The following is a 15,669-nucleotide window of genomic DNA, read 5'->3' on the forward strand; positions in this document are numbered from 1 at the left end:
TGGTCTATTTATTCAGGTAATGATCGATCCTACTGAGGTTAGACTTGTATATCAGCAGTGTCAGTACTTTGGAGATCGATCTGCCCTAATGGATTGTGAGAGTGCTGAGGATTCTGAAGTTTTAAAAATGGATTAACATTATGTTTAAGTAGTCACCGTCTTGAAATAAAAATACCAACTTTACTGTGAGCAGGCAGGTCTCTGCCAAGATATATCTAAATTATTACTTCACAAAAAGTAAACAAGATAAAGACGTGATGAGAACATGTGTAGTGGAGTAAGCAAATCAGGCTAATCAATGGTTGGTTAAAAAAAAGTGTAAAATCTATTCTGATATCAAAAAAAAAGAAGACAAACAAAGAAGAGGTGAAGAAGGGTCAGTTCAAGATGTATATTTGAGAGAACTTCATGAACAACCTGAGGGCGATCAACAATATGTCAGATGATGACAAAAAACTAAAATAATCAACATAATTCAAACTTAAATGTTTACATATTCACAAATGTTGGAGGGAAAAATCACAACTTTTGAATAGTGCAACTGTAAATAGAAATTACAGCAGGAAACTGTCACATTACGGAATGACAGAGAATGTGTTTTAGAGAATTACAATATGTAAGAGCACAATGTAAATTATTACACTGGAGCGATGCAAAAATAGTGCCGTCTCTGCAGATATATCTATTTATGGAATGACAAAAAAAAAAAATACAAGCTGATATAAAGACTTGAAAAGAAGTCAGAAGAGCCCTCTGGTTCTATCTATTGAAGAAATGATTTTGGCAAACGAACACTCAGAAACATCTTAAGTATCAGCTCAATTCAGCTGCACAGGAACAAGATTAGGATGTGACTTTACAGAACATGTCTCACCTATTTCATTTACACTGGTCCAATTTAAACTATGAAGTACTCATCTCAAGTATCTCAAGAAAAAACAACTGCATTACGGTGCTGGCTTCACCAAAAAAAAAACATAGTGATGGAACTGTTTTCTTGCTGTGCTGAGGCTGCCATCTGCTGGACAGCACAGTTCTACTTGATCAGGCTTGTTCTGTGTAATTTATTGAGAGGTTTATGAATTATGTCCCACGACTATGAGAACACCAGAACCAAAATGAGGCCATCCAGGGCTTAAGACATTAATCCCTACACCTTATTGATGAGCTGCAAATTAAATATTCTGAATTTTGTGGAAATATGATTTTTATATTGAACTCTAGTTTCAACCCCTAACATTTAATATTCAAGTCATGCCGGCTGCGTCCCCGACAGCCGTCTCTTGGTCCTGCTGTGGAAGAGCGGTGAGTGCAGTTCAGAAGTCCATCATGCCTTCTCCTCGTATTTTCTTCTCTTGGGACTCTGACCAGGCTTTGTTGATGGTTCTCTTCATCTCATCGTCTCCCTCTGAGTAAATCTTCTTCAGCATGCTCATCAGGCCGTCGCTGGGATCTGCATTGTCATCTACAGTGGGCTTTCTGTTGAGAGACGGTGAAATAACAGTTTGTAGGCCTTTACTGGAAAAGCAGATTTCATTCTCATCCTGTCTGTAAGCACCCAGGCTGTATTATATACAGTGACACCTGGCACACAGATACGGTACTGCACTTCAATGTGCAGGCTACTGCATGTCTCAGACTGCTGTTTGGAGAAATTAGCCAGATGTGTTCGCGACTACTTGCAAACAGTGTGAAAATTATGGTAATTGTTTAACTACTGGCACCTTTGTGTCCTTAACTACTGACACAACACTGACATCAGCAGTGTGGTACTAATCATACACATCATCATACAGAGGTTGCATTAGACTCTCTCATAATCTACTTTTGTAAATCATTTTAATTTTCATTTTTTTAATGATCATGAGACATGAACCATTTCCAAACACTTGATTACAACAATATTTAATATAAAGAACAAATTTACAGATTATTAATTTATAAGGCATTGAGAGAGAAGAAGAACAGAGGCACCAACCGGGTGGCCACTTTTCATGTCAACAGTGGAGGTCTGCTGACAAGACAAAGAGCTGCAGTTGGCTGATAAATGTAGTTTTGGCCACTTGTTTGTCCTTCACTTTATCAGTCTTTCTTTCTTCACCTCGTTCATCAGCCACAACGTAATTATTGGGCTCGGTGTTGCCAACCTGGTGACTTTCTTTCTACGTTCAGCAACTTTGCAGACACTCGTAGTGCTTTTCAAAATATTGACATCAGAATTGTTTTTACTCCCTAATATCGGTATCAGCCCCAAAAAACAGCTTCAGTCAGGCCCTAAAGACAAATCTAATGACTTATTTATACCAAAGTTATTTGATTATATTATACTGTAATTTATTCCCATGCATGCTGCTCTGAGTAATGCAGTCTGTGGTTCTTCTGCCAGCAGTGTTCGTTCTCTCGTTCCCTCTCCTTTCACACTGTGTGCAGGCAGTCAGGTGTGGCGTGTGAGGGAGGCAGCTTGTCTCTCACGCTTTCTCTCCAGTATATAAATAGTTTGTTTGCTCTCCTCCCTTCCTCGATGGATTTTTTTTCTACTTGAAATATATAATGTCCCTGTAGTGAGTTTGTGATAATTGGCTAAAGAATTCTCTATCTTTTAAATGCTTTAAGGTGATCTCTCCCTCGCTGCTGCAGATACAACAGCTCGTTATGGTCGATCACCCTCAGTGTTTTAATCCGTCAAAATGACGGATGGCCTTCAGATTTTTCCGTCATTGTTTAAAAGAATTCTGTCTATGTGTTTAACGTTTAACGCTCACCTCTGTCATCATATACATTGCACAGCACCTTGCATGACTAAATGCATTTAAAGCATGCAGTGGCTTTAACGTAATTTAAAATCAGTGCTTTTGTGCAAATTACGTGAACTAAAAATCAATCAATACTTCTTTGAACTTACTCTTTTTCTTTAGACTGTTTTTCCACCTTTGTTAGGCACTCCCACTTCTTTGTTGTCTGCTTCTTGCACATGACAAGGACCATGTCTGTTTTTATCTGTTGAAGAGATGAAAGATGGTTACAGGGCTTTTGAAAAGCAAAAAGACTGCTGCTCTATTTATCCACAGAAGTTGGCAGATTGAACTGAAGGGTATAAAACGCAAGTCAAGACTGGGCCTGAATTCAGCAGTTGGCAAGCAAGTGGCTGCTAGATGCCCATTTTTCTTTGTTGCTGCTGGTTCTGGAAGAATTATTCAGCAACTGTTGAACAGGACCTTGGCCATAAGCACTTGAAAAACTGATGCGTAAATGAAGGACTACTACGACAAGCTTATTTTGGAGTCTACTCTCTGCCCTGTGGTGGCCACTAACTGGTCAGTCATACATGTTAGAAAACATTATCCACCTAGTTTGTGATAATATGCTAACAATCTTTTAAAACAAAATTATTTCAAAATGTAAAGACATGTGACAAAACAATCAAGCATCAGAAACGAAATTCTAATGCTATGTTATGGCTTAAATATCTAATTAATTAGACCCCTTTCTTGATTCCAGTTTTTTAACAACAAATAACTCATGAAAACTTCTATCAAAAACACAGCCTGTTCCTTTAACCAGTGAAGAGGCTTTATTCACCTTTTTATAGCTGTCCTTTTCATCGATTGCATATAACAGGTTGAGGACTGTCATTTGATGGTTTTTCCCATCTAGATTCTTTACCAACACAGAAAATGACCTGGGAGAAGGAGCAAATACAAGCGTATGGTTAGTGACAGGTAATGAATGACAAACACTGTGTATATATTGTGTGAATATATGTTGATTATCACCTTACCCTTCTGTAAAGTTGACCTCCACATTTTCTGCTGGAATTTTGTGCACATCCTTCAGTGTGAGGTAAATTTTAACAAATTTCTCTGACTGGTCCCATGCTGCCGGGGGGATGCAAAAGTGTAAACGATTTTCTAATTATTTTTTCGGATCTTTCACACATGTTAACTATTGCACTTTCTCACCAAGTACTGGCAATTTTACGAAACACTGGCACTCTACCGTAGTTGGTGATCTTGACTGTGTATGCTGCTTTAGAGGCGAGAGATGGGTCTGCCTCTCTCCTGGCTTGTTGCTCCTTTTGATGTCGTTTGACTGAAAGCTCCTTCTCCACCTTCTTCTGCTCCTGCTTTAGCAGCTCCTGCACTCTTTTCCTCTCTGCTTTCTCCAAGAGTGACCCGAGCTCCTGCAAATCTGCCTCCAACTGGTTGATCTGTATTGGGGCAAGAGTCAGACCAGTGAGAAATGCACATCAACAATTTGACAGTTTGATTGAACATCTTATTTAGATGTGTCAACCCCAATCAACTAATTTTTATCTCAGCCTATAATCCAGTGCTGAAATTGATTCTCAAGTTGCTGATCAACAGAAATATTATGTTGATAGATATATTACTCACATCTCATGCTAAAAATACTGATCATTTGCTTCACAAAGGTTGCACAAAATCTTGCTTATATTTTGTTTCTTGTATCTAGAACAATTAGGTTATTTTTTATTACTGATCTCCAGAACTAAAGATCTGGCCCTAGTTTTAGGGTAACCTCTGAAAAGCAATAATTATTCATTATTGATACTGCACCTGTCTATAAACACATTTTTTATATTAAAAAAAAACTGTTACAGCCCTACTAACAGTTCATTTTTCTTATTTTTCTGTTTTTGTCTTGTGTCTTCTCATCAGATGCAAATCATCCTGGCTCTAACTGGACAATGTATTGACATTTTTTTTCTACTTTTGCCCTGTTAAATTAGTTTATTGCTTCCTTGGAAGTGGAACAGAATCGTTTAACGTTACCCAATCACTACACTTGTAGAAAACGAAAGTCATAAGATGTCAAGTAACTTGCCATTACAGCTGACTTGGACATTCTCCCGTACAATGACCCCCGTTAAAGTCTTAGCTCTCACGGTCTCGAATTCAAGACAGACACTGGTTTAAATCTCTCCACTTACATCCCGATGCCATGGTAACACACGATGAGCTTCAACATTAGCTAACGTTAGCATGACGCTAGAATGTTCTAGTAGCTGAACTCCAGTCAAGGCTAATTTACTGCTAGCTAGCTAACGTTACTGACACATGCCACCAGACATGACCAGGCAATGTTATCATCTCTGAAAAATAGAGTTTGGTTTCAAAATGTAGTTACCTCCTGACACTAAAGATATAAGACAGAAATATACCACTTTGCCGGTTCGCTGCAGCTTGCTAACTAGCTAAGTTAACTAGTATTAGCAAATGTAGCATTGCTTTCAGTGGTATGATGCAGCTAAATTAAGACATCTCAGCTGGCTAATACCATATAAACTCTAGATTTGCCCTGTCAGCCTCCTCCAAACTGAATAAAAACATGGTGTTACCTGTCCGGTTAGATCCATTTAGGCTCTGTGATAAATCAGTTATATTTCCTAGATTTGGAAACGGTTTTTATAACTGTTCACTGCTCTCACGCTGCAGTCCTTCTTCTTCTTCTTGGTTAGACTAGTGGCGTTTGGCAAGCCAGCCCATAGGCGCACTACCGCCACCTACTGGACCGAAGTCTGAACTGGGACCAGACAATATATGCGTACATTTAAATATCTCACCAAATGTTCTTTTTTACATGACTATTTTTTGTATCATGCCTTGTAGACCACACATTGTAAAATAACTTGGATGGCTGCAGAGTTTAAAAGCTTATTTCATATTTTATATGATGACATCTGAAAGATATTTTTGACAAATGATAAATAATGATAAATCAAGTTCACAGCTCACTGTGACCAGTGGTGGACAGTAGTGAAGTACATTTACTTGAGTACCGTACTTAAGTACATTTTTTTGGGAAGCTTATGACTTTCACTCCACTACATTTCAAAGACAAATATTGTACTTTTGACTCCACTACATTTCTAGGAAGGTTGTCACTTTTTGACTAAGCTTTGAAGTCAGCTGTTGGTGTTTTTTCTTTTCCAAAATGCAATTGGTCATATGCTGTGTTCCTCACAAAAGGAGACCAATCACAGTAGCTCCTCTCAAATGGGACTGATGTAAAAGTGGAAATACGTCATCCAGGCGCACGTTGTAACAAGAACAAGCAAGCTCTCCCTCTTTCATTCAAACAAAAAGCGGTAATTGTGATGGCAGGAGAAAGACAAAATTAAATCTCAAGATGTTGTTATAATTATTTATTATTCCAGGTAGCTTTTAAAGTTTGATTGTTTTTATTGGGGTGCCTTTATTGAAGTGGTTTTGTATGATGTACTTAAGTCTGTGATCAATTCTTGAAATACCTTTTTTTTTTTTTAACATTTCTTAAAATTTAAGTTTCAAGTTTATCTAATCAGGTAAAGTAAATGATCTCAACTGAAGAATATGGGTCAAGTTTTTTTTAAGGGGGGTAACAAAAGTTAACTGCTGTATATTTCAAAAGTCAGAAGTGTGAGTTGGGTTCAAAACTCAAAAATCTATTGTGGTACGTTGCCTTGAAATTTTGAGTTTTCCCTAACACCTTTGTCTTTTTTTACAGTGTAAACTGATTCTTACATTCTTCATAATGGAGGAGAATCTGGTTTTACCTTGACCATATTTATACTAATAACACTAAAACATTGCTATTTTCTGCATCAACTACATTGTACAATAAACTAAAACACACTTAAAGTTTGTAATGTACAATAATATTTATTCATCCATTTCTGAGTACAGTAAGTTACATGGACATTTTCTCGTTAAATATTCTGCATTTTGTTGTTTTTCATAAGAACAGAAAAGGACCTAACTGACCAGGACGAACATCATCTACAGAAACGATCTATTCATTCATGTCCTCCTCAGTATACACAAAATACTGAAAATAAGTTGCAGTAATCTCAGTTGATTCATTTTAAACACGAACACTCTCCAGCCTTTTGTGGGTAGTGGTGAAACTGTTTTATTACAGTCAGGTCCTCTAAAGACTCCATGTAGTCCAAAACAAATCTGTCTGTATTGAATGTCCTGATCTTCTGATTTTTCATGATCCGATCCAATTTTAATGTCCATTGGTCACCACCTTGCCCTCAGAATCCCAGACATCTGGTTGTGGTCAGCTAACTGACGAAAGACAATCCGGCTCAGTCGCCACCTCCGCTTCACTCCTCGAGGTCTGGACGTCATCACACACCTGTTGCGTATTCTCACGGGGCAGCTGTCCCTGGGTAATGCTGCGATTTCTTTATCTGCCATCTCCTGCAAAAAAATTGAAACCATTTAGAAATTCAGCGTTTATTTGTATTTGAAACTATTTGGAACCACTCTGGATGTTGTGAATCATCTCTCATAATGATCACACAAGATGTACAACTCTGTACAGCTTCAGTGTAAACTATGAAAGATTGTGTTGTCTGCTGCACTCAGAACATGAAAATTTTACTCTTACATTCTGCATGGTTCTTCTTCTCTGTTCTAAAACTAGAAAACATTCAGCAGGAGATGTGAAGAAAAGATGCAGGCTCTGCTTTTCCAACTGACCAACAATAATTAAGATTAAGAGAGATTTCCTGTACTGGTAACAAATATCCCAAAAATGACCTACGGAGTAATTAAAGTAATGTTCAAAATATTGAATTGTGTTGTACTGATTTGCATTACATAAGACCAAACTGTAATATCTAATTTTGTCCATTTTTAATTACAGCTTGGTCCGAATCTTTATTTACACCAAACAATTACAGACGAGCAACATGATAAGACCATATCATCAGTTTGATTCCAGTGCATTCAGTTTTGCTCAGTTCAACAAAACACTAATTAAAATGTGCTAAACACTCACTTAACTTTTGGTTGGTAACTTACATTTGGTTGGCAGGCTGGCAAGCAATCATCTAGAGCTCATTTTATCAAAAGAAAATTAATTCTCAACTATTTTGATGATTGTCACTTTTCAAGCTAAAATATCATATATTTGCTTGTTCCAGCTTCTTAAATGTGAGGATAGTATAAACAATTTATCAACTAATCATGAAAATAATCTGCAGATTAATCAGAAATTAAAATATTCATTAGTTCCAGCTCTAAAGGAATCAGCTTTTGGTTGCCGAAGCTGATATGGTTGTCATTTTAGTCACCTTATATGTTGAGTACTTAAGGAACTGTGTGACACACACACACAGTCAAACAACATAATTTGCTTTGTAACATGCTGTGTGCATGTGAGTAAATGTATCAACACAGCAACATTGTCTGGTCCCAGTTCAGACTGGAACAGCATTATTTAAAAATGACTAATGCAACAAATATTATAAATGTATTTATTTTGGGATGCAGGTTTTGCTGTTTGTTGTTCCTCTTTTATATTTTTTCAAAAAGTGGCTACCACTGAATGCAACCAAAGGCCAAGAAATTGTTGCAAATTTCTCTAAATTGTTGCCAGTGGCCACCTGAGGGGCATTACTGTTAAGCTCTGCTAAAAAATAAAGATGCTGCAACGTACCTGCAGCTCTTTGGGCAGGATGGTGTTCTTCCTCAGTGCATTGATTCGTAGCCTCTCATCAGCGTAGTCAAAGGCCATCTGTCTTCTCTTGAGGTCCCTCAGCATCCTCCAGTCAACATAGTAACTCCTCACCTGCTCCACCGCCCCCCAGCAGCTCCTCAGGGCCTGCACCAAGTATTCAGCAGTTGTTATTGATTGACATCTAATATTATGCTGCTGTGTACCACACGGAGACTGAAAGGTTCTGCCAAAATCCAAACCAAACACTATAGGCTGTTCTTCAGAGATTGAAACCTCTGGTCACAGTCATGTTTAGCTTGCACTGACATATTCACTGTTGAAGTTAACACTTATCCCTGCAGGTTAACATTGAAACTCATACGGTGAATTTGGGCAATAAAAGCATATCTAAATATATTTGATGACATCTTCTCCAGTTGTTCACCTGACCTGCACAGACAGACTGACACTTCTGTGAGGATGTGAGGGGGGTTCAGTAGTGTAACACAGGTGAAGATGCCTTTCAGGTCACCGTTAGCTTCAGAAATTATTTAAAATCTTTAATAAGCTGCCACAGACAAACCGTGAGCAACGTTTGATTTCAACACAATTCCCTTATTATTAGTACTTGAGGTAAATAGTTAACAGCCAATTAAAAACGATATAAAATACGCTTATCAATTAGCAGGCTAACTAGCATTAGCTACGAAGCTAACGTCAGCAAGCTAATAAGACCGGTAGCTAACACTGAAAACGTTGATTTATTTACCCCTCGGTCATAGATATGTAACGCACTATTACCTAAAACACTTAAACCACAAAATACAAAGTGATAATATCTGAATCTACCTGCTGTGGAGCGCAAACGGAGGAATAAAGGGCATTTAACCCCAAACATGCTATCCTGTGGGCCGCCATATTGAAAGATTTGTTGTGCAAAACCAACGAAGGAGGATAATGAACACTGAAAATATCGCCTCCTATCGACCAGGAGTGTGAAATGACATATCAATATTTAATAATATATCCAATGACAATACAATGACAGTACAGGACAACCAATGAACCGAAATAGTGAACTCGTTTTTTCAATTTGTGACTATCATACACATTTAATGAGCTTCTTATTTGACAAATTTAATGTTTTCTTCTCCCTGGTTCTTGGCCATTGTTCTATTAACTCTAGCTCTTTTGTTGTTTTAAAGGGACAGTTCACCTGAAAATCATAAATACATATTTTTCCTCTTACCTGTAGTGCTATTTTTTCCATCTAGACTTTTTTGATGTGAGTTGCTGAGTTTTGTAGAAATGTTGTCTTCTTGTGTTGGTGAGATGTCTGCCTTATTTCCAATATAATGGGACTAAATTGCACTTGGTTTCTGGTGCTCAAAGTTCAAAATAAAAAGAAAAACAGCATCTCTTTCCAAAAATCATGACCCAGTTAACTCAGGTAATCCACACCATTTGTTGCAGTGAGTTTCATTCAAGAACTGCTTTTTTCTAGAATAAATAAAGTAGTTCTGGTAGATTCTACTGCTGAAAGAAAGTAGTTCCTACATGAAACTGTTCACAACAAGGTCTGTGGATTATTTTGAGTAAACTGGTCACGATTTTTGGAAGTGTCCCTTTAACAGTGTACTTTCCAATTCTTTCAGTTCTACATGGCATGTATAAATAAAATATATATACACAAAGATGTTGGTTTCTAATTTAGAGTTGTAAGTTGAAATTTCTGATGATGGATAATCAAGATTGTGTCTCTTTTGATGAGGTTATGCTGCAAATATAAGCTCCTAATACTTTCGGGCAAACTGATTGTCTGCTACATGTTTATAAAGTGACATTTGATTGTGAGATTTGGTAACAACAGTCATGTTAAACTTATGTAATGGCTGGTTACACTCCACGTTTATCATTTTTCTTTCAGGACAATTCAAGGTGGGACTTGCATTTTTAGACCCTTGCAGTACTACCTAAATACCAACAGGTGGCAGTGTTGTTCTATGAGTATAAACTCATATTTTCTCACCACTCCACCAAAGGAGTGGGGTCTGTCTTCATACTGAATCTGAGCCTTATGTCTGACTGACATCCTATTCTTAAAACCATCTTTTCTCACCTGACATGACCCCGACAATAAAACTCTTACATATATAAAACTGTGCACTGTGGTCCTCTTTAAGCACATGGTTCAGCAGCGCACTGTCTTAAACAGTTTATATAGGAACACATTTAACAATAGCCGCAAATTCCATTTAAGTTTTCTTAAACAATCCTCATTATTCTGCAGCCTTGGGGGGGTGCGTTCTTGGATAAATATTAACACATGACAAACTGCAGGCAGTGCTTCCTCTATAAAGAGCAACATCATGAAGCAGGCTGGGAAATTTGCGCAGGCCTCTGAGCGCTGAATTAAATGAAACATGACAATAGATGAAGTGCATCAGTGTAGCTTGCAGACAGTGGTATTTTCAAAGCTAACACCGAATAAATAGAAAGTCATTAGAAGAACACAACAACCACTGTAATTGACTCTTGAAGTGTCTGTTTTTGTTGCATGATACAACAATTTCCTCATTTTACTTGAGGTCGAAATGTTAGTATCTTTTCAAATCACTGTAATTGTGAAATAACATGGTTGCCAAGCTGGAAAAATTTTTAAGTTCAGTTTTTGAGATTTAGGGAAATACAGCATTGTCATTTGACAGCAGCACTATATCATAGTTAAACTGCTTTTTGGCCCTCAGTTGGTTTTGGCTTGTAGTTCAAAGCCCTGAGGTGGCTGCTCCAAAATCACCAGACAGGCAAAAATCATTCCCCCTGTAATTTCTTTAACCTCCACAGCATAGAGATGTCAAAGGCTTCAGAGGATCTGAAAGGTGACCTTCTACAGTTTTCTTATGCTGTGAAAATGTATGATAAATGCCACAACTGCCAGGTTCTGCAAGCAAGAATAAAGCTTTGTGTTAGCTGACAAAAAAATACCTTACTGCTTTTATCAGACCTTAAACAACTTGATTGGAGTAAGCAATGAGACTCTATATCATTAAATGATATAAGCATCAGGCTCTCCTCTATAATAAATTGTTGTAAAAATACAGCCAAATTCTCTCAGTAATATATTTATCTTCCTTAACACCGAGCCAAAACAAACACTAGCAGTAGGCTTCTGTAAAATCAGGCAGGATAATGCAGTATTTTTTGCAGCAGTTATGGACAGAAGCCACATGCAACTATCACATAATCATTCTTCATCCCTTCTCCTGTAGTGTGTGATCATCAGCCGCAAGTTTGAATATTTTAAACTTTATTTTCACATGGCTGCAAAAACTAAACTTCTGCTTCTCCACTTTGCTCTGTTTTCAGGCTTCAGGCAAGATAGTCGATAGTTGAGTCTCATCCCCAGGTACTGATGCTTTGGGTTGGTGGTTCCCAACCCAAAATGGTATTTTTGCCAATTTGGGAAAGAGACTCAACAGTTATCTTTCTCTAGTATCGCTTACTGCACCTTTAAGCCAGTGAACACTAATGTTAGAGCAATTCCTACCAACACTGTAGGAATTAGGAAATACAGCATGTTTCTGCCATGTCTAGCTACATCATTACGCTGTTACCTCACACTGCTGTAGAACACAGGGAAATTTATTATTTTATGACCTTTTTTCACAGCAGCCATACTAACTTGAAATAGCAGGGTCAGCACAGACATGTCTAAAAGGGAACCCCAGAACCACAAAAGCTCTCACAAGAATGATCATTTCAATCCAAAGCATGACCTTTAACTAACCCCAACCACAACGTAATTAGCTTCTACGACGTCCACAATGAAAAGACAATGCAAACACATCACAAACACAGGTGGCGCTAATCAAGGTCCTGTTCCATTTAGTGTAGCAGACAAATTAAAGACAAAGTATGGCAGCTATGAGAACATGTGATATAAACAATTAACTGGAAAAGCAGGCCTAGTTTTAAGAGGCAACATCCTTGTCACAACGCCCCTTTGAACGAGCTGCCTTTCCCACAGTAACAGCTCTTCGACCTGACCTGTTGAGGGACCACTGGTGAGAAAATCTTTGATACCTGAACTTTTAGACATTTTAAGTGGATAATACAAAATTTGCCAGTAGAATAACAACACAGTCTCTTTTAAACAGGCATCACAGCAACAATTGAATACAAAGGTGTCATGTAGACAGTGTCTTAATAGCAATGCGGTTGGAGCGCCGTACAGGGGATCAAGACCTCAGGCTGGATCCTGGCAAAGACTTGGGAGATTCAGGAACAAAGCCGTGCAATATAAAACTGATCCGTTCCTGAGGTAAGTTCAGATGACAAGTGGCCTCATCCATAAAAATGAAAGCAGCGCTGTGAACATTCTCGCGTACACTCGTTTCACTTTAGTCCTGAAATACCAGCAGAATTTAAAACTACATAAAAGAAACATGTTCAGTGGTTGTAAAGCTCTGACACTGGCAAACTGAGGGAAAACTGTCTGTTTCCTCTAATAAGCACCAGACAGACAGACATCGCCGACCGGCTAACATTTCTGGTGTTCATCATCTCTGCCTTCTGCTGTAGCAGTTTAGACATTCTTTCATCCCACACTAAACAAGGTGATTATAGTAAACAAGATTCTTCTGGCTGACCAAACGTTAGATCTCCATCATACCACATGGAGATGAAAATCTGGACTGGATGCTGTCAGTCCATTTGGGAGTGTCTGACTCAGACAAATTTTGAATTTTAGAAGAATATTCATTGCTAATGTAAATGTGTTTTTTCTTATATGGCATCTGTATTAGTGAATAGTGTGCAGATGCAGGGAAAGACACACGCATTTCAGGAGTAACAAGTACAAACTCTGAAGTAAACACGACTGTGTCTGCCACCTCTAATCAGGTTGACATCTTTATTGGCACAATTCATCTTGTAAACAATAAACACGTTGTTGTGCTTCTGAGTGGGTGGGCTGTCCCACTTCTGACCCGACTGAGCACACCGTGACCGTCCTGCAAACATAAATCATACACAGCCCACATAATCACACACAGTCAGGAGCAAAGTATTAGAGAAATATGTATTAATAAAATTTACCTTTGAGAAAATGTGACCCCGAGGTCATGGTTAGAGTATAGCATCACATCTCAGCATGGATTCCTCTGGTAGTTCAAATATTTGAAATCAGTTTTGAGCGCAGTCATCTCCAGCTGCCAAAACACAGTGTTCCTCATATCGCTATACCATAACATAATATTATATGGCGCCATAATGTGATGGAATTTGGAAGAGGGAACAGAGGTGTCATGCCTCTTTGGATTTTCCCAGTATTCACTGGATAGCCTGGCAATGATTCACGTATTATAAAATTTATATAACCAAGTCATAATTTCAAAGAACATTTTTGTTTATTTTCATAAATGTGAAATAATGACTCCAGCTATTATCCATATCAGGACACATTTTTCTTCCTCTTTTATCTGCTGGTTGGGACAAATGAGTTCCGTCTGTTATTGTTTGAAGGGCTCTATATTAATATTGCAGAAAATTCTGAAAAACAAGATGATGAAACAAGCAGCAGATAAATACTATGAAATTCTGTGTTGTAGAAGAGATTCCTTTCATGTTGGATCAGTCTACAAAAAGTTTTATTCATATAGAAAGACTATAAAGAGATGCTGTTGATCAGTGATGGACTAATGCATTTATTGTGACACTATTCTAATCACTGATTTAGATTAAGATTGTTTTATCATCTGATTTACGGTAAATGATTTACAACAACTACTACACCTCTGTGTGGAAAAACACACAGGGAACAATCAGATGTTTAACCATTTAGATGCATGAAGACATGAAATCATTTACCAGCATGTAGACTGTACGGCAATTTGTCACGTTTTCTCCACTGGAAGAGCACTTTCGAGGGCACTTTATCATAGTTTGTCCTCTGGAAGGGCACTTTCGAGGGCACATTACCTCATTTTCTCCACTGGAGGGGCACATTACAGGGTGCTTCATCACATTTCCTCCTTCAGAAGGACCACACTTTTTCTTCTGGAAGGGCACTTTAGAAAGCACTTCGCATTTTTTTTCTCTGGAGGGGCACTTCAGAAGGCACTCAAACACGTTTTCTCCGCTGGAAGCGTACTTTAGAGGGTGCTTCACCACATTTTCTCCTCCAGAAGGGCACATTACTGAGCACTTCATCATGCTTTCCCCTCTGGAGAGGCATTTTTGAGGGCAATTCGCCATGTTTTCTCCACCTGAAGGGGTACTTTATAGGGCACCTCGCCACATTTTCTCCACTGGAAGGGCGCCTAATAGGGTGCTTAATGTTTCAGGCCTTTCTACCCACCCGCACCCCCCTCCCGAGTCCAGCAGTGCTGTATATTTGTCTTCACTTTAGTTTAGTTTGTGCCTATTTTTATCTACACCAAACACATATAGTCGCTTAATGCAGAGAAAGTGTTCAAGTGTTATGTCTTGAAAGGCCAGTCTATACAAATGTGGTGCAGTGCTTACAGTTCATTTTAAATACTCCACTCATTCTATGAAACCATAATCTAATGCATACAGTACCTGGTGCAAACTAAAGAGGAAAAATGTAACAGTGAGACATTTCCTGTATTTCTCTGGTTGGGTAAAATAAATAACTCTCTCTCCTTGAGATGTCGTAAACTTCACAAGCGGAGCCACAAGTTTTCAAGCCTTCAACTGGACCATTATTTTATTCCGGACGTCTCTGACAAACCTTTTTGCCAAATGAAAAGGCCCAAGCACATGTTACAGTATTTAAAGGTACTTTAATAAATCATTGACAAAGCAAACCATTCAGACCGGATTTTTGATCATGGAAAACTCGTGCAGTCCTGCAAGTATATTTAAACACTGTATATGTGCGCCTTGGGAGAAACTGAGACAGCAAAATTAGAAGAGGAAAAGCTTTCAGGCCTTCCAGCACTTTGTAACTAAACACACTATTGAAACAAATACTGTCAAAATGTGTCTCTGCTGTGTTTGCTTTTATATTACATTTAAACCAAATTTCCCTGCCGGGGCTCAGTAAAGGTTTATCTTTTCTTATTGATTCAAAACAGTCTTATTATTTGGTTATACCTCAAGCATACACATTGACATTAGATTTCAGACACTGAATCAGCAGTCTTCAGCCGTTGCGATACCTTCACTGACACGTCAGCACGGGAACTCCCTCTC

The 15,669-nt window shown here is 38.2% G+C and overlaps 1 protein-coding gene across 3 annotated transcripts; it reads right to left on the reverse strand.

Moving 5' to 3' along the window:
- Positions 1-722: 722 nt before the first annotated feature.
- On the reverse strand, positions 723-9,420 carry LOC146317634 (small ribosomal subunit protein uS14m-like). Of its 3 annotated transcripts, XM_084732416.1 has the most exons (7): positions 9,301-9,420; positions 8,452-8,616; positions 3,997-4,207; positions 3,779-3,875; positions 3,580-3,679; positions 2,903-2,997; positions 723-1,479 (listed from the first exon to the last, which is right to left on the reverse strand). In XM_084732416.1, the coding sequence occupies exons 1-7, from the start codon at positions 9,367-9,369 to the stop codon at positions 1,317-1,319; spliced, it is 900 nt and encodes a 299-aa protein (XP_084588542.1). In that variant the 5' UTR covers positions 9,370-9,420; the 3' UTR covers positions 723-1,316. The 3 variants fall into 3 exon arrangements, with proteins under 3 accessions (XP_084588542.1, XP_084588539.1, XP_084588541.1); XM_084732413.1 differs by lacking the exons at positions 8,452-8,616; positions 9,301-9,420 and adding an exon at positions 5,360-5,508; XM_084732415.1 differs by lacking the exons at positions 723-1,479; positions 2,903-2,997; positions 3,580-3,679; positions 3,779-3,875; positions 3,997-4,207 and adding an exon at positions 6,643-7,208.
- Between the last annotated feature and the right edge of the window lie 6,249 nt (positions 9,421-15,669).

This window comes from Lutjanus erythropterus, chromosome 12 (genome assembly GCF_056507025.1).
Source record: "Lutjanus erythropterus isolate fLutEry1 chromosome 12, fLutEry1.hap2, whole genome shotgun sequence".
In the NCBI taxonomy this organism is placed as follows: Eukaryota; Metazoa; Chordata; class Actinopteri; order Lutjaniformes; family Lutjanidae; genus Lutjanus; species Lutjanus erythropterus.

Coding starts and splice junctions, on each gene's coding strand:
- LOC146317634 (XM_084732416.1), bottom strand. CDS start 9,369: ATGGCGGCCCACAGGATAGCATGTTTGGGGTTAAATGCCCTTTATTCC. Junction 3,680..3,778: donor GAGGTCAACTTTACAGAAGG/GTAAGGTGATAA, acceptor TCCTTCTCCCAG/GTCATTTTCTGTGTTGGTAA. Junction 1,480..2,902: donor AAACAGTCTAAAGAAAAAGA/GTAAGTTCAAAG, acceptor GTCTCTCAACAG/AAAGCCCACTGTAGATGACA.